This window comes from Rhea pennata, chromosome 23 (genome assembly GCF_028389875.1).
Source record: "Rhea pennata isolate bPtePen1 chromosome 23, bPtePen1.pri, whole genome shotgun sequence".
Lineage (NCBI taxonomy): Eukaryota > Metazoa > Chordata > Aves > Rheiformes > Rheidae > Rhea > Rhea pennata.
The window spans coordinates 6,601,058-6,624,492 of NC_084685.1; the positions used below are offsets into that span (position 1 = coordinate 6,601,058).

At 43.0% G+C, this 23,435-nt stretch overlaps 1 protein-coding gene across 1 annotated transcript; it reads left to right on the forward strand.

Annotated features, from left to right (window-relative positions):
• The first annotated feature begins 717 nt into the window (after window positions 1–717).
• On the forward strand, window positions 718–23,272 carry KPNA6 (karyopherin subunit alpha 6). The gene is made up of 14 exons (XM_062593998.1): window positions 718–844; window positions 12,444–12,577; window positions 13,306–13,401; window positions 13,677–13,776; window positions 14,083–14,177; window positions 15,286–15,417; window positions 15,641–15,729; window positions 16,712–16,811; window positions 17,798–17,961; window positions 18,836–18,914; window positions 19,391–19,516; window positions 20,082–20,209; window positions 20,735–20,913; window positions 21,529–23,272. The coding sequence occupies exons 1-14, from the start codon at window positions 841–843 to the stop codon at window positions 21,711–21,713; spliced, it is 1,611 nt and encodes a 536-aa protein (XP_062449982.1). The 5' UTR covers window positions 718–840; the 3' UTR covers window positions 21,714–23,272.
• Window positions 23,273–23,435: the final 163 nt, after the last annotated feature.

Genomic DNA, 23,435 nt, shown 5'->3' on the forward strand with positions numbered 1-23,435 from the left:
GCCATGCTGTGCAATGCTGTGCCATGCTGTGCCATGCAGCCCAAGCAGTGGCATGCAACGCCGTGCTGTGCCATACTGTGCTGTGCCATGCTGGGCTATGCAGTGCCATGCAACACCCGTGCCATGTTGTGCCATGCCACGCTGTGCCGTGTCACGCTATTTTCTGCCATGCCTTGCCGCGCCATGTGTGCTGTGCCATGTGGTGCCACATGAGGCTGTGCCGTGCCATGCCATGCCATGCCATGCCATGCCATGCCGTGCTGTGCCATGCCATGCCGTGCCGCCAAGCTAACCCTGCTCTCTCCCTGCACAGGCAGCTGCGACGATGCCCCGGAAGCCACTGCCTGACCCTGCCCAACATCCCCATTGACGTTTTCATTGCCATGGGTGGGAACCGCCGGCCCCGCCCCACCTAACGGCCCCCGCGCCGGGGCGGCACGAACAGCCGCGGATCGGGGGAGCAGCGAAGGACACGCGGATCGGCGACGCACTTTATAATAAAAGGACTTAGAGCGTTTCGGCGCCTCTTGTCCCGGCCTGTTGTCTGCCACGGCGCTGGCGCTGCCAGCGGGCCGTGCCGGGCCGTGCCGGGCCGTGCCGGGGCTCCCGGGGCCGCCGCGGCGCCGCCCCCGGCCGCTGGGGGCGCCCTGGCGGCGCGGGGCGCCCCGCCCCTCCCGCCCTGCCCCTTTAAGGGGGCGTGGCGCCGGCGGCGGGGGGCCGTTGGAGGAGGTTTGTCCCTCGGCGGCCGCCGTTCGCCGCCTTCTCCCTTCGCCCTCCCTCTGCCGCTGCCCGCCATATTGTGGCCGCCGCAGCTCGGGAGCCGCCGCCGGAGCCGCCGCGATGGGTGAGGGCGGCGGCGGGGCCGGGGCGCTGCCGGGCGGCGGCGGCGGCGGCGGCGGCCCGTCCGCGCCGGCCCGTCCGCGCCCCTCGCCGCGGCGCTTCCCTGCCGGGGGTCGCCGGCGCGCGGGGCGGGGCGGTGGGGCCGGGCCGGGCCGGGCCGGGGGGGCCGCGGCCGCCTTGGGCCCCGGGCGGCCCCGCGCGGGGGGGGTCGCGGCTCGCGGGGCGGCGGTTCGGGGCGGCCCCGGGGCTGCGCGGGGCGGGCGCTGGGCGCGCTCGGGCGGGGGGTGCCGCGGGCCGCCCCTGCCCGGAGCGGCCCGGCAGCGGGGGCTCCCTCCGCCCCGCGCGCTGGGCCGAAGCCTGCGGGGCAGCGGGGGTCTGAAGGGCGCTGCCGGCGCTGAGCTTCTCTCGGTGTCTGCGGCGTGTTGTCCCTCCCCTGCTGTCTGGTTGATCTAAATCCTAAAGTCTGTAGGAGTCGGGGGCTCACCTGGGTGAGCTCCTGCTGCGCTGCTCCGTGCTCTAATGTCCCAGCCGGGGCCGCTTCATTTTACCTTGCGTGTTATTCTGTGCGTTATCCTAATGCAGTAGGGTAGAACTTTTACTTCACCATATTGCATGAATCTCAATTACAAGTTACAATTCCAAGCTAAGCTGGATGAAAACCCTACTAGCCTGTGATTGTGCTTGTCTCTTGCCATGGTAGAAAATCTAGGGTGAACTCTTTACTGCTGATATTTACTAAATGTGAATGTAAATGGGTAGCGGCTGTCAGGTAGCATTGACTCTGTACAGCATGTCACTGTAGACAAAACAAACAAATACCCACACTGGCTGTGCGCAGGAAATGAATGTAGCGGGTGGCTCTGTATGTTCATAAGCAGTATAACTAAATGTACTTAAGCAAGGGTTCAGAGAGATAGCAGATAGCTATCTCTTGTTAGCTACAAATAAATTGTAACTGAGCATTGCCCTTCAAAAGGCATTTCAATAACGGAAGACTTCCTTTATTGTCTCTGACATAGCTTCAATGAAAGCTCCCTACTCAAGGAAGCAAGAATGTCACTTTTTTGAGACTTAAAGTAGCAAGGCAGGATTTGAATGGATGAGGTAAATGTGAAAAGCAAGCCTACAGTAGGCTTATCCTTTACAAAGTAGAATAAGATTTCCCTGTGAAATAAGGACTACTTTCTTATCAATTCTAAGCAGCAATATTATCTCTCAACCAGGCCTGCCTTCAGAAGTCTTAAATGCCCTTCGTAGTGGCGTGCAGCTTGATCAAAATGACCTTGTCAAACTCCTGTTTCATCTTCAAACACCTCTTGTGATGTTCCAGAAGTTAGTGGTTGCAAGTCTGCATATGCAATGGCTCCAGAACTACCCAGTGTAGAGTAGCGTTTAAAACTTAATTTATAGCTTGAGATTTAAAATCTTGACTGGCAACTTTGAGTAGAAAAATGTCCTCAGGCCTGCTGGCGGATGTCTGAAAACTGTGTGTTATCCACAGCTGAGGACACTTGTGCAAAGGAGCTTTCTTATCCTTTCCCCTTCCACTCCTCACTTTCTTGTTGGAGCTTCAAGCAGACTTTTTTCTTGACAGTAACAACTTAATACTCTTCTTCCTTTGAGTACTAGTGTAACTGCTTTTTATTAATAAACCAGGACTACTTTGCCCATATTTTGGGGTAATGCGGCTGTATTGTGGAAGGACAACATTGCTACCCCTTTCTTTTGTAAGTCACAGGTTGAACGCAGTTGTGTTTTTAAGTAGCTGTAGAGTATTGGTCTTCTCAGTGTTACTGGAAATGGTCACCAGGTCTTCCTTCGTTCACTGCAAATTACATGTCTAAATGTCTTTATTGTGCTGCTTAGCAGATGGAGTAGTATGTGATGCTTGATTCTTAAACCAAAACTTCTGTGGCTGATGGATGATGAGTTTAACTAGTTATTTGGCTAGTTTGCTTTGTTTGCTTGTGTTTAGCAGAGAGCAAACATGAACTTTGTAAAGGGGAGCTCAGTCATTAAAATAGCTAGTGTAATAGTGAAAGTACTAATTTTTCATCCTTTTCAGTTTGTGACTATTGTATTAGTGAGACTCAACCTCAAATTTGCTTATCAAAAACCAGACAGTGCTGTTTGTTTTGTTTCTGTAGCAAAGCACATGTTGGGAAGGATGAGCTTGTCAGGCTCTTAACAGCTGTCTGGCTTCCTACCACTGTTTCTGGTTGCTTTAACTCCTATAACTCAGGCATGTCTGTAACTCAGGCACGTTGGCTTAGTCAGACTTACTGTTCAGGTGTGTTTTTAGAACTGTTGCAAAGGACTGTCTGGCCTCAGGTGAGAGATTGTTATACCTGATAGAACATCAGTACACTCTTAAGGAAGTCTGAATGTCTTAGAACATGAGAATCAGGTTGCAAAGAACTTAAAGCCCTCAAACTTTAGATTTGGGATGAAACGGTTAGGAGGAGGTAGAGCTGAAATTAGTTTTGAACAAGACTGAGGATTAGGTGGGTTCTTACATTGGGGCACAGATAGGGTAAAAGGAGTCTTAATGTTAGACACTAATGAAAGACAAGTACACTGTATGATTGTTAATTCTCTCAAATAATGTTTTTTTTTTTGCTTTACTCCCTTCCCCCTCCACAGCCAGCACCATCAGCAAAGCGCTTGCGCATTCCAGTAATGATATCACATCGCTGGCTCTTGGTAGCTAAAACAGAAGGGAATGAGCCAATGGTGATTGCTGCACCAGACAGCCAAATAACTGCATGGATAAGCATTTTACTAGCACAGAATGTACTATGTGCAAAGCACCCAGCTAGGGGATAGCGACAAGCTGTGTTCAAGACAGCTCTTGGAGATTACTGAATCTGTGGTGCTCATTCGTAGTAAACACTAAGAACCTGCATGAGAACATAAAAGCAGCAGAGCTAAAACATTCAAAACAGAAGTGCACAAGTGACAAGACCACAAATACTTGATACTTTTCCAAGATTTAACACCAGCTGGGATAATTTTGAGACCATACAGGAAGTCTTCAGTTGTTGCATCTTTTGACAGGACTTCCTATGTAGTGTGTGTGGTGTTTTTTTTTTCTCTGTGTGTAATCATTTGATTTCCTTGTCCCTTTGTATCTTCTGAGCAATGGAATGATTTTTTTCAACTTTTTCTTCATTGGAAAACTACCAATAATTTCAGGTAGATAAAATAACAAATTTTGTTAAAGAACCTATTTTTTTATAGCTGTTTAGGGCTGTCTTTATGGATGTATACAAGTAATTCTGCAAAGTTCATTTGACTTGTATTTAAGAACCATGAATTGTTTACTCCTTTCTTTCTATAGTCTCAACTGAAATGGTTATGAGATGCACCTTTTTAGAAGAGACCTCTCTAGAGAAGTTGATGTGTCCCAATTTGTAGCTGCTGTTACAAAGAATTTCTGTTACCTTGTAAAGCAGGTGTTTCAGTTCAGTATGCTCAACTAAGGACATATCAATGGTCAGAATGATGTAAAATACATTCTGTGATCTGAATTGCAGATGAATTTTTACTGTTGCTTAAAGTTAAGCAACTCTTTCACAAATGAAAATGACATACAGAAGCACTGCTAATTGTAGAGTAAACTTAAAATAAATTGCTAAAACTACTTCTAAGTTAGCCTCAGATGTTACTACTACTGTAGCTGCAAGACTTCAGTTATAGTTTTCAAAGTGACATTCTAAATTTACTAAGAAATTATCGATTAATGCTAATATACTAGAGAGAGGTTAGATTTTGAAACACTTTGAGAAGTACCTAATACTGTTGCATTGTCTCTGTTGCATTGAGTGTTTTTTTTTTTTTTTTTTTGTTCACTTAAAACAGCAGCTTTGCTGATGGTTTGAGGAAAGAAGTGTCAATTGGAGAAGGAATGTAGAAGTGGCCAGAGGCTTGCTTTGCAGCTGTAAATAGATGATAGCAATAAGAAATTCATGTCCAAAACTAACATGACAGACCTATAATGCCATCTGCCCAGTGATCTCAAAGTAATTTGGAATCAAACCACAGCTACTGATTGACTTGATAGGCTTAGAAAAGCAAAATACTTGATATAGCTGGGCATTCAGCTCATACTGAATCAAGTTTCCAAGCTTAACTGTCATTGTGTTCTTGAGCTGTATTTGACTAGCTGACTGCAGAAATAATGAGAATTTGAGTAATAAATGTTAGCAATTAAGCCTTATGGAGGAATGAAAGATCATGAAGCAATAATGTGTACTCAGCCTAATACCCATTGCCTGCTACTGACTCTTTGTAGCTTCAAATAACGATTGGCATATCCTTCCAGTCCCCTTCTTCCCTAGCTCTAAGAATATCACAAAGATTTGGTTTTTCTTCTTAAAAATGCCCCAGTAACTGCAATATATGCAAGCAGTTGTCAATATTTTCAGGTGGTGAGTCTTCAGTCTTTGTTTTAGTACTGTTATCTTGTTCTAATTGCAAAGTGTTCACTTTGTATGATCTGAACTGCTCTAATGTTTACTACTAAATCAACTTAATTTAAACTTTGTGCTACTCCTGAAGGACACCTTTTTTGAAGCACAGACATTTTGTTGAAAACAGACTTCACAAAGAATTACTAGGCTGCTTTTCTTGATAATTGTGCTAATGGAGAGGCCTGTGTTTCCTGTTCAGTTTGTGAATCTCCTTGGTACCCTGAAGGTGGAGAAACCTGTATGAATCTGTAAAGTGGCTTTCTACATCCCCCTGTAACTCAGTGTGACAAAACTTGCTCTTGGACGGTGAATATGGGGAGACTGAGGACAGCAAAGAGTGGTAACCACTGCTGTACTTGTGGCAGTTTGCCTTGCAGCAGCAGGGCGGGGGTGTCATGCTGTAGGGGAAGGTACTGAGTTCAGAGCCTGTGCAAACAGGGAGGCAGGTCAGGAGGAGTTTGGAAATCCTCTGGATTTTCAAGCCAGTATATGAAATGGAGAAACTTGCTGCTGGGGGTGAGGTGGGGAGGAATCCAAGGAATATATCAAACAGGGCTGGTCAAATGGAATTTTGTAGTTTAGTGGTTGATTTTTAATTGTAACTGACCAAGTTTATAGTATCACAGGAAAATGGATTGGAAGGTCATCTGGTCCAACCTGTGCTCTCAGCTGGGCTAAGTTTTGAAACGTACCACCTAGGCACTAATTGATCAGTGCTGATGGAATTCATCAAAGACACTTAGTTAGACTTGTATAATCTTGCTACCATACCCCACCTTGAATGTGTGGCTGTCAGTCTTCCTTGCTGGCAGGCTTTGTCTTAGGGATGTATCTTATGCCCAGTAACAGAGCTGTAATGAGTATCTTATAAAAATTACCTTCGTGAACAGGTGTTTAGGCTTAAAAATAGTTGTCGAATTTGTCAGTGTAACTGTTTCTCTGTTCTGTTGCTTCAGTCTGACTCAGCAGCACAAGTCCTGATTTAGACATATGAGTCCCTGCAGTGACTCAGCTGGGAGGCTTTAATCATCAGTTGAAAAATGTTTGAAGCAAATGCTTTCTGTAATGCAGAGAAATTGGAAGAACATCATCTGGAGAAAAGTGAGATTGAGTTTCTGATCCTGCAATATTAAGAAGCTGTGATAATCTTAGTGTACCAGTAAAGGCCCTAGAATTAAAGTTTTCTATCTGAAAACTGTAGCTTATGCTGGCATTTACATAGAGGCTTACGGGATTTGAGTGCTCTGCTGAGCCTTCAAAGTCAATTTTTTTCATTGGCTTTCCTTGTTCTGTTATTTAAGTTGTAAATACTCTTCATTCTCCAATCTCTACGGTATATTGAATGAATAGAACAAAAAGTTTGCTTCACTGAGGAAAAATATTACCAACAAAACCTACAGACGGAGACAAGATTTTTCCAGCTCCTGAAGGTTTCATTAATTTTAAGAATTAAAAGGAAAAGGTATAATTCAGTTTAACTTTGTCCCTAAGTTTGACTGCATCTGTAGCTCTTTAAGGATCCCGAGAGCTGAGAATCCTCTTAAAAAGTCCTTTCCAGTATGAGTTACGATTTAGCTTTATAAAGCCTTGCTTTGACTTAAATTGCATAGTTTTTGTGAATACCTTGGTTCCAAAGGTGGTGTCCTCATGGCAACAAGCTGTGGATGCCTTTTAACTGTATATGCTGAGGATGTGCTGTATACCGGGAGGCAAGATCGTACAGGACTTCAGAAATCCCAGATGGGCTTTCCCCTCTGGCCCTGCTCTGAGAGTAAGAGAAGCTGATTGTTTTTTATGGGATTTTTTTTTTCCTCTGAGGTGTCTAAGCAAAGCTTTATGTAGCTGAGCTCTGTTAAAGCAAATTGTCAAAATGTACAAACAGGCTTCAGAATTTGTCCTGCAGAGCCAGGGTTACCTGCTGTTACGTGTTCAGGATATAGACTTAAGGATTATCAGGCTGCATATATAAATATTTATTTCTACTTAATGTATTATGTTAGCACTGAATTCAATGTCTGGTTTGGCATCTTAAGGCTAATAGTTGGCAGATTGGATTGGAGATAGAGCTCAGATGCTCAATAGGAGAACTCTATTTAAATGCAAACACTGTGACTTCAGTGGAGCTGCTGTGAATAAACTTCACTACTGCAAGGAGATACTTAGTCCCGTAAGTTGGTGCCTTTTATAGCTATGTGAAGTCAGGGGATTCCTAGAGCAGAAGTGGTATCTGCTCCAGGCTTAGTTAATCCCACTTAAAATAGTGTTCTGACCACGTAAGCCTCCTTGTACTTTTCTTGAATGGACACCATGAGTTTTTTGTTGTGAAATGGCAGATCCTCAAGTGATCTTCTACAGAAGTATTAACTCACTTTTCAAATATGATTAGTAGAACTGTTTGCAGGGGTATTAAGAGGAAATAGCTTGAAGCTCTGCAGGCTGTATCTTTAACAGGTAGTACTAAGTTTTCTCTGCTGTTTTTTACCTCTATATTGGAGAAGATTAACCTGACTAGAAGAGTTTAACCTAAGGATAACGCAGTTTGAGCTGTTTTGTGGTAGGTGAATGGCAATATGTTGTTAAGGAAATTCAGATACTTTAAAGGAACTTTCAGTAATCAGGTTTAATTTTCCAGTGAAAAAGGAGAAGACAGGTTTTTATGTTTTAGAATAATCCAAGGGATGCTGAACTTAAAGGAAAACAAGTTCCTAGAAAGCTAGGTTGGTTTTTGCAGCAGGAGATTAGGACAGTAAGACTAAAGTATGAGCAAGGGCCTGAAATATAAGTAGCTGGACTAGCTTTTGCTGTTGGAAAGATTACTTGTTGCTCTTCCTCTTGGTGGAGGAGGTGCCTCATACTAAGGCTCTTCTGTCCTAATTCCTGTTTTCCTTTCTATACCAATGTGTTCATGCTGTGCTGATATTTTTAGTAGAACAAGGCAAGCTCTGGCCCTTGTCTAACAGTATTGCTCTGAAAGACATGCATGTGGTCTTGGTTTTGGGGGTTTGCTTTGTGTGGGAAGCTCCCCCTCCTTCCTTGCTCTGGGCAAACTCAGTTGAGCTTACCTTCTCGCATGAGCAGCTCTAGGAGTAAAAATACAGTCTTGAGCTGTTGTGAAGGGACTATGCTGGCATTGAGGAGTCCAGCCATTCTAGTGAGATGGCTGCATAGCCTTCTTGTGTCCTGTGCTGAAATATATATAATGTGTGCAGTAGGTCTGCCTTCCTTGTGTGGCAACCTATTAGATTGGCTCTGCTGGCTCAGAGCTGTGTCCCAAGGCACCTGTGCTTGCGTGTCTGCAGTTCTCTTCCTCTGTGCTGGCAATGGGGTGCATGTACCTGTCCTGACTGGAGTCTGGTCAGGGCTTGAGGGCAGAGGCTGGTGGTGAGCAGGCTGCAGGAACTGCCAGAGCAGCTCATCTGGTCTCCAGTCTGCTTGTGGCCTTGGAAAAGGGGCACTGGGAGCAGCTGCAGGCTGCGTGATTTGCTCTGGGCACGCTGCAGACAGCTGACAGGCTGCAGCTTGACCACTGGCATAGAGGGAAATGGTCATCTTGCATAGTTTTTTGAGCTCTGCAGTTAAGCTTGGAGTCCAGGAATCCTGGCTAGAATAACATCAGAGCAACTCCATAATTCTAGGGTGTGAGCTGATGCTATCTTGATTTAAGGTAGGGCTTAATAGGCTTTTAGAGAAAAACCTTTCCTAGGAGAGATGCAGTATAAGATGCTGTCCTAGGAGGATAGCACTTAAAAGTTTAGGGCAGCTGCCTAAATGCAGCAATGAAAGTTTTAGAGCTTTTATTTAAGAGAAACTTGGTCTAGTTAGGTTTCCATGGCCATCTTGCAGTCAAGAATTCTGCTTTAAAAGCAGAAACTTATTAGAGCAACAGCTAAAACATTAAAATGTAAAGTGAAAGATCTGTGGCCTGAGCATCACTGCTCTCAGTAGATGATTGCTTTTCCTAACCATAAAATCCAAATTACTCCAATAATCTTGACTTAGTGAGAGAGTTTTGTGGGTGTTTACACTGATAGAATTTGAGTTAACAGCTAACACTGAAGCTTGACTTGCAGATATACTGGATTAGCTAGATGTTTTGTACAGAAACACTACAAGTAAAGAGTTTGTATGTGCTTGGCATCTTTCTGTTCTGTTTTTCGTAGGCTTGTGCTTGCTGCAGTCTGCGCTGCCTACAGCATCTGCTGAGCTCACAGTGAAGTCATAATCCTGCATTTGTGATATTCATCTGTCTCCATAGAAATTAGATGCAATGTAATAAATTAGTGTTAGAATCTCATTAAAGTATTGAGATGAATGACAGTCTGGGAAAGTCAGCAGCACCTGAAGTGGTAAATGTGTGCAAGATATAGTAGAAAATCAAGTGCCAGGTACTCCACTGGACAGTGGTGTATGGTTATACAGCTGTCACGAAGCTCCCTCTTCAGTGGCTAACTGTATCTTTGGGGTTTCCCTGCAGCACAGCAGAGTTTTTAGCTCTGTCACATGAGGTACAGGACATGCTAAGTGTGCTCTGAGAGTGCATAGCATGGCCTAACTTAGCTGTTTTCCTGACACCCAGAATCCAGGTTGTCCAGAGCAGTGCGCAGGGCGTGCCTAGCTGGGTGGGATTGTGCAAATTTCCAGGCAGCTGAACTGTCATGTGTCGTTTAGCTATTTATATGACTAACTGGCTGGTAATCCTGTATACAGTATTAACCGACTTAAGCACTTTTTCCTCCTCCCTTTCTTAAAACTACATTTTAATTGGAGACCTCACTTTCCAAATTCGTCTTTTTTAAGGATTCTGTGTCTTTCTGAATTAAACTAGCAACTATTACTCTTCTATGTAGATGTAACAGCAGTTAGTGTTGAGATAGTAATATGAACACTTAACGCCTACAAAATAAGCAGCAGTTAAATATTTCCTGAATTAAAATCTATGTATAGATGACATCTTGCTACTGTAAGAGCAGATACAAACCCCTAAAGCCTATAGTTTTTTTTTTCTTCTCTAAATCTTTTCTACCTTCTGAATTAGTTGCTGTTCAGTAAATAAGATGCCTTCCCTGCAATTTTGGCATAAAGGGCTGCTGGAAAGAGTGGGAGCAGTTGCGTAGTTTCTCTGCAGTCTTCAGCCTCTGCTTGTCTCTTTTTTTTTTTTTTTGAGGCTGTATACATCTTCCTTGTTGCTTAAGATGTAGTCATTTTCTTATAAATTCTGACCACTTAAGCATGTGCTCAGATTGTTAGTGTGTCTTAAGCAGGTTACTGAAAAGCAATTTCTAATCTTGCACTGGAATACTGCTCTTGCTGCTGAAGAGTTATGGTGAGGGGTTTGTGTGTGTGTGTGTTTAAAGGCTTCAGAGTTGCCATTAAACTTAAAGCTCATCATGCTACACCATCTCTTCAAGCAACGTGTTGTCTCTGGCTGCAGCTGTCAGTTGCCAAGCTTCAAAATGGTTTCGCAACTCTGGACAGCATAGGGTCAGAGCTATCTGCTAGGGACATCTGTATTTGTTACAGTGCAAATGACCTGAGAAGCTTGGATCTTAATGGAGTTTTTGCTTTTTTTTCCATAGCTTTTCACAAGAACAGCCTCTTGATTGTTTTGGCTAGGTAAGGGAATGCCCTCTTAGAAAGCAGATACTATGAAATGAAGTCTTCCTCCCCCCCCAAGTGTTCTGTCTTTAGCTATTTCTCTGAAATCATAGAACAGAAGTATTTTTGTTGCCTTTCATGTTAACATGTGAATTCCTCAGGTGGTTTTCTCTTTCTGTGATAATGAAATGTTGGATATTTATACTTTGCTTGTGTGTCTGTATCCTGGCATAGCTGTGGACTTCTCCAGTAGTAGGGCAGTGAGCTCTGAAACTTCTACAGCTGATTTTGGAATGGTTACAGAATGGCTGGAGGCAGCTGATAACAGTCAGAGTTAAACTTTTTGTAAGCAACATGGCTGAGCAGTGCTCAAAGTTTGAAAGAAAAGGTATAATGAGATAGCATTGCAGACTTTCACAGGACATTCCTTCCAAGTGCTAAAAGCAGGTGGAAGAAAACAAAGCTACTGGTATCTGTCAGACTGACAGAGTAAAGTAAGTTGTTGGGCACAGGATTAGTTAGCACTTTGATACTGTATATCATAATTAGTTCCTTCCTGTCCTTTGAAGGTCACAGAAATTAAGCCAAGCAATCTGTTTCATAAATTGGAGAAAGGGAGCCTTTGGAAAGATGCAAAAAGGAGTTGATGTGGTCAAAGCAGTGGACTATAGTTGGATGCAGTTAAGGAGCTGATTTCCTTTTGTATCCAAATTACTGCTTGGTCCTGGTTGCACTCATGGTGCCAAATAGTGCAGTGTCACTTCGCTGACTAGGAGGGAAATAAACAATAAAGTTTGAAGTACTGTATTAGATAAATATGAAGTGGCAAAATACTTAGGTCAAGAACTGAACACTTAGGCCATGTTTGTCCTGCCAGATTACTGTTAGGTACAGCTTTTCTTTTTTTCTGAGAAGTGTGAAACCAAAGCCTCAGTGTTGTGAATTGAAAGCCTCAGCTGTGAATTCTGTTGTATTTTTGCCATGCATACAAATCTGGGTGCTTTCAGACTGCTCTAAAATATTGAAGCTGATGTAGTTGTATTGATTGACAAACTAGTTGTTGCTAGATGGTCTTGAATAGACCTTTGAATCTAGGAAAGATTCTTTTAACATGTGATTTTTATGCTATGATGATAGCAGGGAAACTGTTTCTGCTGAAAACCCAGGCAGAAGTTAGGTATGCACCTCTTGAGGACAATGAAGCTGTTTTAAGTAGAGGCCTTACCCATGGGTAGTGTGCTTGATACTGAAGTCAGGTTGAGATTGCTTTCAGAGCAATAAATCTACTCTTGTGCTTTTTGGAGATTTCATAATACTCTTAGTTCACATGATGTTAAGACAAGGTCAGAATCGCATTCTAACTTGAAACTTCTACTTCAGTATTTAAGAGACTAAATCTTGTTTTTAATCTAAAAGGCAGTTTGATCTGGCTATTCCATGCCCGGTCTCATGTGTGCTGACTTTAGGGAGGAGGGCAGGTGGGTTATAAAATGGAGAATGAAAAGAAATCTGAAGCAGATATTTTTCTCTTTACAGAAACCATGGCAAGCCCTGCAAAGGATAACTATCGAATGAAGAGTTACAAGAACAAAGCCCTAAATCCTGAGGAAATGCGCCGGCGAAGAGAAGAGGAAGGGATCCAACTGCGCAAACAGAAACGAGAGCAACAGGTAACTCACCTTGACTAGCTTATATGCAGCCTAACACAATAGGGAATGCGCTTCTGTTAGACTGGAAACTTCAAGGGTCAGTGTATTAAGACTTGTTGGGAGTCCGAATTTCCTGTTCCAATTGAGATTTGCTTTTTTTTTTTTTTTTTTCCCTGTGTGTCTAGTACAGACTGTAGTTCATATCAAGAGCTCCAAGCTTTTTGTTCTTGGGGTACTGGAGGCTTTTGTTCATGGATCCTTACTTTCAAGACTTTTTTGATCAATTAGTGAATGGGGTTGTTTCCTCAAGAAGCAGAAAAAGCAAATGAAAGTATGGGGTGAAAGTATTTCTCAACTCTGAGCTTTTTTTTTTTTTTAAGCTTGAAAAATTATGAAAGTGAGAGAATTCCCAATGATGTGTGTGGCTCTAACTAAATATGTGCTCTGTTAGTGTCATCTACAAGCTGTCTTCTCCCTAGTTTCCTGAGCTTGTTAGGCTAAATTCTGCACTTGTCTATACCAGTGTTTCAGTGACTTGGGTATTTGCATATCTGAGGGCAAGACTTGACTTGTTTTATTATCAAGGTTTGTATGCCAAACTAGTCTTCAGCATGCATAGCTGTTATTAATGACTGCTTTTTTTATTCAAATTACACTTAATCTAGCTGACAGTATCTTGTTTGTGGAACAAGAATATCTGGTTATGAAGACTTTTCATTATTGCTTTCTAATAAGACTCTCTTTTCTAGCTCTTTAAAAGAAGAAATGTGGAACTGATTAATGAAGATGCCTCCATGTTTGATAGCCTCCTTGTGGATTCCTATGTCAGTTCCACAACGTGTGGGGTAAGGTGGCTTTTTCTTGTTACAGTCACATCTTCAGATTGATTTAATACGGTGAACTGACAAGCTTTGCCTTTGTTTTCCCCTGCTTTTGAAAATGCTGCAAGTGTTTCTATAATAAACTGGAAGACTCTTCCAGTTTATAGTGTGTTGTAATCTTGAGTTGCGAGTCTTTGAATTACTAGCTAAGCACAAAATCAATAGCTGGCCTTGACTGCAATACCTTTAGTAACCTCTGTGTGAAATGGAATGGTTCTATCTCCTTTCTGTCCTTTCAGGAAGGAGTGATTACAAGGGAGATGGTAGAGATGCTTTTCTCAGATGACCCTGATCTACAGCTGGCAACTACTCAGAAATTCAGGAAGCTACTGTCCAAAGGTAAATACAGCTGATCTTATCTGTGTTACTAAATCTGATGGATTTGATGTAGCTTCTGTGTTGAGAGCATTTGTGGACTTGTGCTGTACAGAAGCTTAGCAACTTTGGGTCTGGGGGAGTTTCAATCTAGAAACTTGATTATCTAGTAAATTTGCTAATAAGTTATGATTGGATGAACTGTTCAGAATATGATTCTGGGGAGCTGACCTGTCCAGTTCAGTACAACTTGGAAACCATTCAGTTCTGTAATTGTCCATGCTTGTTTACTCCTCTGTATACTGTTCTGATACTGCCTTGCTATTTCAGAGCCAAATCCTCCGATAGATGAAGTGATAAACACTCAAGGAGTGGTGGACAGATTTGTTGAATTTCTGAAAAGAAGTGAAAATTGCACGCTACAGGTAAGAAAGGCTCTACAGTATGAATTCTTGATGGTATGTAGCCATTAACTTCACAGCTGAGAAACACACAAGTGCCTTTAGGAAAAAGTGCTGTCTTGGACCCAAAAGATGTAGATCATATTGTGGATGTGAAAAAATAAAGATAGCACATAAAGCTTGTAAGGAGACAAAGGGGAATTATAAATTGCCCTAAACTCAATGATACTAGCAAAAAAAAAAAATCATAATTTATATATGCTCTCCATTGGGGTAGGACAAGAAATCATATCCAAGTTGCCACACAAGAAAGTTTGGCTTTCCTGTCTGAACTTTCTGCTGGCAGATACTTAAAACCTGGAATATGCTGTGTAGGGAAAAATCTCCATTATTGGAAGGCTTTTGAGAACAGGCTAAGTATCTTATTAGAAATGGCTTAGGTAGAGCTGATCTGGTTGTGGGGTAGAGGGATGGACTAGATGGCTTTGGAGATTCCTTCCAGCTTGGTAATAACCATAGTTACTTTGTGGGGATTAAATACTTCCATACATGGGATTTAATCTTAGGGTTGATGACAGCCTTCCTTCCTGTCCTCCAGCCCAAAACCTTATAGGGGCTTACCTTCAAGGAGAACTGAATGTAAATCTGTACTTAAATCAAGTAATGAATGAGCAATGAAAGTGGAGAACTTGTTGCTCAACTTCACTTAACTTAAGGCATCTCTGTGGTATTAGCCAGACAAGGCAGTGGACTAGAACTGGCTGTCTGCACTGCACAGATGAAGCTTTCTACTTCATAGATATTTCTAGGCTACATGTTTTCACTTGTCATACTGGAAGGTGGTCATACGTGTGAGATGATGTGGTGTGACTGATGGTTGCTTTCACTTGTTAATTCTTTGAGAAGCTATAGCATCTGAGAAAGCATTTAGTAGACATGTTTTTGCTGTCCTTAAGGAAAACATAATCCTTTTTCTTCAGGTACAGAGGTGTTTCATGGAATATTTCTTTTCCCTCTCACAACCTTTATATTTAATAGAGGGCAAAAGAATAACACCCAAAATTCAGTGGTGAATATCTTACTGTATCAGGATTTTTAATTCATGCCTGTGTCATCTATTTGCTTGTTTCAGTTTGAAGCAGCCTGGGCACTGACGAATATTGCATCAGGAACCTCCCAACAAACAAAGATAGTAATTGAGGCTGGGGCAGTTCCTATCTTTATAGAGCTGTTAAACTCTGACTTTGAGGATGTTCAAGAACAGGTAAGGCTCACTTCTTTCTTTAGGGGTAGGAAAGAACCACAGTGGACCAAACATGATAAAAATACAGTGTTCAGAATGAGTGGTGTCTGACAATTGGCTTCAGACCATGAACTGAAGTATCAGTTACCTGGAGTTATAGGAAAATGCCTTCTTAGCACACTGCCCTTTTCTTTCTCTGTTTAGAGACTTTGTGAATGCTAAAACTGTTGCTCTTTCCTTTCAGGCTGTCTGGGCATTGGGGAACATTGCTGGAGACAGCTCTGTGTGTAGAGATTATGTCCTTAACTGCGCTATTCTTCCTCCTTTGTTAATGTGAGTAGCCATGAATACTTGCCAATACAGTTCTCGAAGTCCCATTGTACTACAGCAGAGCAATATGCTTGCTAGGTGAACAGGTTCCCTAGCAATATGTGTCAGTGTTTACTGTGAATCAAACCATTGGTAACAGATAAACTAACAGTTGTTCAGACAGTATCTGAAAGTAGAGTGGGACTTGGTAGATAACATGCCTTCTCACAAACCTTTATACTGCTCTGAATCTGAAGTGAGTGCCCTTGCAGTGTGCTTCTCTCTGATGTCACAGGGCTTGCTGTTTCAGTGTGTGTCCTTTTGGATGCCTGGTCTTGTGCTGATGCTGTGAGTTTTGAAAGCCTGTCTCAATGGGCTCCTTTAGGACTGAGGAAGGAGAACAGGTCTCTGCATACTGCCTTCTCTTTGCAGCTAGTATGGTGTATCTGTTTTGAGGGTGTGCTGTCAAGTACTACTTACTGCTCTTGGAAAAAATGTTTACTTTGCCCTGTCCTTGGCAAACTGATGCTTTGTCACAAATGACTTTTAAGTTGTTACACTTCTGTCAGTTGCCTCTTTCAGCAGCAATTATTGTCTGAGGGGGACTTCAGTCAGCAGGGCTCATGGTATTCATTAGCGTTGAGTTACAGCAGTTCCTGTTGGCTGGTCTCATTAAATGAGAACCATCTGACCTCAGATAAGTGTATCTGCCTTGGCTGAAGTCAGATTTGGAACTGCATTCTTCTAAAATACACTTTCTTCTGCAACTTGCCTTCCTGTTCAATGTTACTTTAAATTGTAGGGACAATAGCTGTTCATCCTAGAAGTAGCTGTGTTTCATTTGTCTTGCTTATTGAGAGGCTCGTGACAAACAGCATGACTTGAGTTACAGCAAGAATTGTTAGTTTTTTTTTTCTTCATTTTTTTTTGATTCCCTTGCTGGTTTCCAGTAACTTACATCCTACATTAAGGCTATAATTATAATTGATGGTAACTGTCTCTTTAGGCTCCTTACGAAGTCCACCAGGTTGACAATGACACGAAATGCTGTCTGGGCCTTGTCAAACTTGTGCAGAGGAAAGAATCCACCACCTGAATTTGATAAGGTGAGAATAAATACCTTATTGGCAGGCAGCTGGGGGGGAGACCCAATTAAGGTGTTAGTCCAAATTACTTCTGGCACTTGGACTTTCATAAGCCATTCCAGGAAGGAACAGGATGAGGTTCTTCCTGCTGAGACTGAGATCTTACTGTTCAGCAGGGATTTGAGTGCCCAGTTAGCTTTCTGCCAACCTCTGAACATCTCACTCAGTTGGCAGCCCATCAACTGGGCTGCTCAAGCAAGGGATGAACCCTGACTTGTGCAAGGAACGCATGCTCTCGGCTTCTCTGAACCCTTTTGTGAGGAACTCTGGAAGTCTTGAGACTTCATTCCAAATCATGATTAAAACCTGATTGAGACACACATGCAACAAAACAGGGCTACCTCTGAACTGTTACAGCTACCTAAGAGCTGTGATAGTTTTCCCTTTCCTGCTGTGCTGCTGTTACTAAGGGGCTCTGCTGGCCCTTCAGATCTGTCCCATTCTTTTTTGGTAGCAATAAAATGGTTTAAGATCTATTTCACTTAAATGTTCACCTGTCAAAGCTGGGGAGGCTGCAGTGAGGGATGAAATCTGAACTGAGTGTAAATGAAGACACTTACAAATGAGCAGAGTAAGCATAGGTGTAACTATTGATGGTTGCAGTTCTATGTACTGAGCTATTTTGGATTGGGGCAAGAAATGGAGCAGTGCTCTTATATAAGAAACGTGAGCAGCTTCCAAACTGTAGCATGTACAGTAGCACTTGTCTTGGGAGCCTAGACTTGGCCCAAAAGGAAGGGATATAATTTTTATTTAGGAATAAAGCTGTTGAGGCAATGTTAGATTCTGAGCCATGTAAACTGTCTGGGAAGCTGCTGACTTTAGAGAAGGAAACTGGACATTCAGCCCTTATCTTAGCAGTCAGCATAGCCGTATGATGTTTACATGCAAGCGTAGTGGTCCTTGACAATGTGACTAACCTTCCTGGGTGGTTGCTGTTGTTGTAGGTATCTCCCTGCCTGCCAGTGTTGTCCCGATTATTATTCAACAGTGACTCTGACTTGCTGGCAGATGCATGCTGGGCTCTTTCCTATTTATCAGATGGCCCAAATGAGAAAATACAAGCAGTTATTGACTCTGGTGTGTGTCGACGACTGGTGGAGCTGTTAATGTAAGTATCTCTTCTCTCTCAGAGCTGAAGCAGTGAGAATGGGCAACACGTGGCTGAGCATGTGTTCATACCAAAGTTTGCTGGGGCGCACTTGCCGTTTCTGGTGGGCACAGAATCCAGCTATTATCTAGTATTGTTTGGATACTTTTGCTAAATCTGGAGCAGTTACATTAATGTCTGAGGCAGGTGGAGGGCTGTATCTTACTGGCTTTTCCTTGACAGAAACTTGAGTATTCTAGTGCTGGAATATGAATTAATACTGTATGCTGGGAAGAACTTATAACAGAAGTCCTGACTGACAATTAGGCTGTTCTGTGTATGGAGACTATTGTACTGATTAGCATAGTTTGTCTCATGCTCTCAGGCTTTTCAAATATGCTCATGGAAGCCTAGTCACTAGACAAATTGGACATTAAGAACGACAGTGTCTAGCAAAAGCTGACTTGCCTTTGTCTTTTTGATATCTACGTGGAAACTTGAACAAAAATGTTTTGTTTGCGGTTTGAATGCATGGGTGTCTTCTCTTTAAATTTTGAGAACTGATAGAACAAAAAGCTACTTGCTTCCAAAATTCTCCTGGAAAAAATCTGGGTGACTTCACTGGGTTAACAACAACAGTGTTCAGGAAGGGGATCAGATATGTTACTGAGATGAAGGTGATGCAGTTAGGATGCCAGAGATTAACTGTCTCTATCACAAGTTTATATTCAGTCTCTGCTTATCCCATGGAAAACTTTTGTCTAGAGCATCTCCTCCACATGCTAGGGGATGGAATTCTAAATTGTGCAGATAAGCTGGAGAGAGAATTTCTTAAAGATTCAGGTGCATGTGATCTGACAGATTTGTTTTTATCCCTACATTGTCTTTTCTGCAGGCACAATGACTACAAAGTGGCCTCTCCAGCTTTGCGAGCTGTCGGCAACATTGTGACAGGTGATGACATCCAGACCCAGGTGAGGAGCTCTGACTGTCTTACAGATTCAACTAGAGAATAGTACAACTCTTGATACTAGTGATGCTTACAGTTGTCAAAAATGTCTTATCAGTGCATGATTTCTTTCAATGTGAATGCTTTAGTTGGTAGCAGTCCGTTTTTCATCAGTGTGACTTAGTCTGACTGCTGCAGACTTCTAGAAACAAGACTCATCAGAATAGCATCTATTTTTTTTCCTCTTTAGATGTGTGTGGTGTGTGTTTTTGTTCTTTAAATGGAGCTTTAGAAACTCTGATTTCAAGATATATGGGAGATGGGGCAAAGTACCTTTTTCACAACTGCATAATAGAAGTACCTTTCTTTCCCTCTTTCTGAAGAGTTCAGGGAAGGAAACAGCACCTTTATAGCACATTCACTGTGAAAATTGAAAGAAGGTAGAAAAGTTAGTTCGGTACCTGATACTGGTGACCTCACTTCTGCTTTCCTTCTCACAAGGTCATCCTGAACTGTTCAGCACTGCCTTGTCTCCTTCACTTATTAAGTAGTCCCAAGGAGTCAATTAGGAAAGAAGCCTGCTGGACTATTTCTAACATCACAGCAGGAAACAGAGCACAAATACAGGTACAGCTTTGAGGCACTTCTATTTCATGTGTGGTGATCTTGGATTTTGAGTTTAGTGTTGAGTTTACAAACTTTTACCTGATGTGCAGAGGCTTTAACTTCACTTTTGTTCTGCAGTATTTTGCAGGCAGGCTACTCCCAGTTGTCTGCCAAACAGCTAGAATTTGCTAATTGTATCTACAAACACTACTCTGAAATGAGCCCCCTCTGAGATCATTAGAATAAGAAAAGGACATAAAGTCCTGATTTCTCCATGCTTAGAGATACCCCCTTGAAAAGCTGTTGCTTGTTGAGGTTTAATTGGCCTTTAATGGCCTATATAGAAAGTCTTTCATCATTTTATCTGCATTGGTACTGTATAAAGGCAGTAAGGAAGGATTGCTACTGTGCTAGTTATGGAACTGAATATTCTACACTAACAGGATTTAGTAGAATAAGATGGAGGAATCACTGAAAAACGTTTAGGCTGGAAAGTTTATTGGAAAGTAGAAATAGAGACTTCTTTCAGCTACTTCTAGAAACCATGTTGCCAATTCAAACACTTCTTACTGTTCTTTCTCCCCAGGCAGTCATAGATGCAAACATTTTCCCAGTGCTCATAGAAATCTTGCAGAAAGCAGAATTTCGTACAAGGAAAGAGGCAGCATGGGCTATTACAAATGCAACATCAGGAGGAACTCCAGAACAGATCAGGTACTCCTATGGCTCCTCTTGGGGGAAATCATTCTGAATGTATGGCAGCTTTGTCTTCTGAAACTGCGAGACAAAGTAGTAAAGAAGGAATCTAGAGAATCTCTGGGAGAGTACCTGTGACACAGGGAAGGTCGTAGCTAGACAGTAGGCTTCGTTGTGCATTGCAGTTTCCTTCCTTAAAAGGATAAGCAAGTGTCAGACTAATCCAAACTGCTTCTCCCACCCCACATTTTTAAATAGTTTAAACTAAGCTAAATGTCCAAACCTCACTTACGAATTATGTTCAAATGTGGACTTAATGAGTATCACCTGGATTTCAAAGGGAGATGGTAGTTTTCTTAAAGGGGAGTTCTAACTCCCCTTTTAATGGATAAAAGTTAAGCTTGCAAAATGGTAAAATATACTACTGTATTGTTAAGTAACATTATTTTAGTTTGACTCATTCTCTTGAGCTTTTCTAAACGAATGAAGGTGATGCTTGCTATCCTGAAAGCTGAGTGTATGTTCTCGGTGCTTTCTCTGCAGATACCTGGTAAACTTGGGTTGTATCAAGCCTCTTTGTGACCTGCTGACTGTCATGGACTCAAAGATTGTTCAGGTGGCATTGAATGGCCTGGAGAACATACTGAGGCTTGGAGAGCAGGAGGCCAATCAGAGTGGGACAGGCATCAACCCTTACTGCAGCTTGATTGAGGAGGCCTATGGTAGGTTGTGGCTGGTGGCCTTGCTGCTATTGACTGAAAACCATGGAATATGTTGACAGGTGTCTGCTGACTTGATTGGTTTCATTTCTACTCAGCCCTAAGTCTGTACCAAACAAGGGATTATGTTCCAAATTAGCTGATTCTCCCAGCGAGAGCAATTCTTGAAATGCCCAAGAGTGTATATTGCTTGGATGCTTCATTTTCAGCAATGGATTTACTTTAGAGGGCTAAAGCAGTCACTGCCCTCCTGCTGGAGGGAGGCTATTGTGTCAGGGCCTGCTTCTTCCCCTTTTCAACCCAGCACTGTCAAACCATTCACAGCTGGTTGTATTCCAGCAATTTCAGTTTAGTCTTCAGTAGAGTGCTGAGAGCAAATCTACTTTAGCTGTATTGTCTAAACCTACTGTTGTAAAGATGTCTGTGTCTGATACAGATAAAATCCCAAGCAACTCTGAAGTAACAGGAAGAGTTAGCTTTAGATGTCAGTGCTGCTGACAAAATGCAAATTAACACAGGCAGGGGTCCTGAACAGGAGCAAGGGGGGAGGATGGATGTGGACGGTGTAAACATTAGGATTTTTTTATTTCATCACGTGCCACTTCTCTTTTCTCTAAGGCTTGGATAAAATAGAGTTCCTGCAAAGCCATGAGAACCAAGAGATTTACCAGAAGGCCTTTGACCTGATTGAGCACTACTTTGGAGTAGAGGATGACTCTGCTCTAGCTCCTCAAGTAGATGAGAACCAGCAGCAATTCATCTTCCAGCAGCCTGAAGCCCCGATGGAAGGTTTCCAGCTATAATGTGCCCAGAGGGCAAAAGAACACCACAAACTTGCCAGGAAGCAACTGGGAGCAGCTGATGGTCTCACCCCCCCCTCCTTGCAAATGGAAGGCTAAACACCCACTCCACCTGTTAGGAAACAATTCCTCCTTCAGAAACAACTAGAAGCAGTGCTTTGTCCTCATGGAGAGAAGGGGATGTTCTTACACTTTTTCTTTTTTTTGCTGCTGCATATGTCTTTTAAAGCAGGCATCTGGGTGGAGGAAGGACACTGAGGTAACAGATTGCACCTCTTGTTTGGTGTGTTTTTTTTTCTCTTTTTGGTGATCTCTTCCCAAATGTCACTTTTTACCTCGGGTACTTAATTGAGATTTCAGCATTGGGTTGGGTAAGAACACAAATAGAAAGTAAGCATTCTGACAATTTTGGAAACCTGGGTTGATCTATTTAATTTTTTGCACATGTTACTCTTCATTAAAGACTCTAATTTGCCAAGAGCAAAATTTAGCGCTGGCCTTTCTGCGACCTCCTTCAGTGGACAGTCCTGTTGGACCTTGGCCAAGTTCCCCTGAAATACACTGTAAATGGACAAAGAAGCAGGAAGTCTCCCACTCCCGGGAAGGCTTCCTAGGGGAAGGATTCTTCCCTTTGTCTTTTTTTCTCCTTTTCCTTTTTTCTTTTTTTGGAAGAACTGCTAGTGGTATTTACAAGGAAAAAAGAAAAGCAACACAACCCCAAAGATGGTAACTATGAAGAGGGTGGGATGCTTGGGTGGCTTTTGAAAGAGGAAGCACAGCTGCCATTGCACAGGCTTTGTTTGCATTGCTACTGACTGAAGTTGCAAACTGTTGAAATGGTGAAACTCATCTTCATCCTTACTTGAAATTTTTTTTCATGAAAATGTTTTGAGTTTGGGGTTTTTTCTGACAGGGTTGGGGTGGATCATTATATGGGCTGGGGAGGAAGAGGAATTAGCTCCACTTGACAGCAGTGTTGTGTGCGGTGTTAACTTCAGTAGCAACAGGCCTGAGTTTTCAGGTTAACTCCTGCTCACAGTTGGATCATGTACATTTTACTTCAAAAGGAAGAGTCAAATTCCTGTATTTTTTATATTATATATAGGTAGATATTTCTCTAATTGGGCTGCAGAGAACAAATATATATATGAAATTTCATAACTTATGTAAATAGAATACTGTGAGGCAGGCATACCTGGAAATGACGGTCTATGAACTCACTCAGTGGTTGTCCTCTTTTTTCCTCTGTTTACTCACGTACTGTATAAGCAATCATAGATCTGTCTTAAACTCAACTCTGGTAGAGGAATTTACTTAGCCAAGATCCTTACAAAAAAAAGAGAAAAAACAAACAAAAAATAACGTTCTTGGCTGCAGAGAGCAAAGCTGCCGCTGGTGCGGGCCTACCCCGTGGCAGCGCCGCGGCCCCCGCTGCTGCCTGCCGTGGATGCCCCTGCTTTTGGCGCTTGTGGGAAGAGGAGCGTGGGCGGGCGCGAAGCGCGGCCCGGCGGCGGCCGCGCACCCGTTGCTGTTAAACGAATAAACTACATCTGTGCATCGGATTGCGGTGTGGCTGCTGCGGCGGCGGGGCGGTGCTCCCCCGGGACCCTCCTCCGGGCGGCTTCCCCACGGCGGCGGGGTGGCGGGAACGGCCCTCAGCGCCGTTAACGGCCGGCCCGCGCGCGGGGCACGCCGGGAGCGCTGGATCGCGCCCTTCGGCCCGCG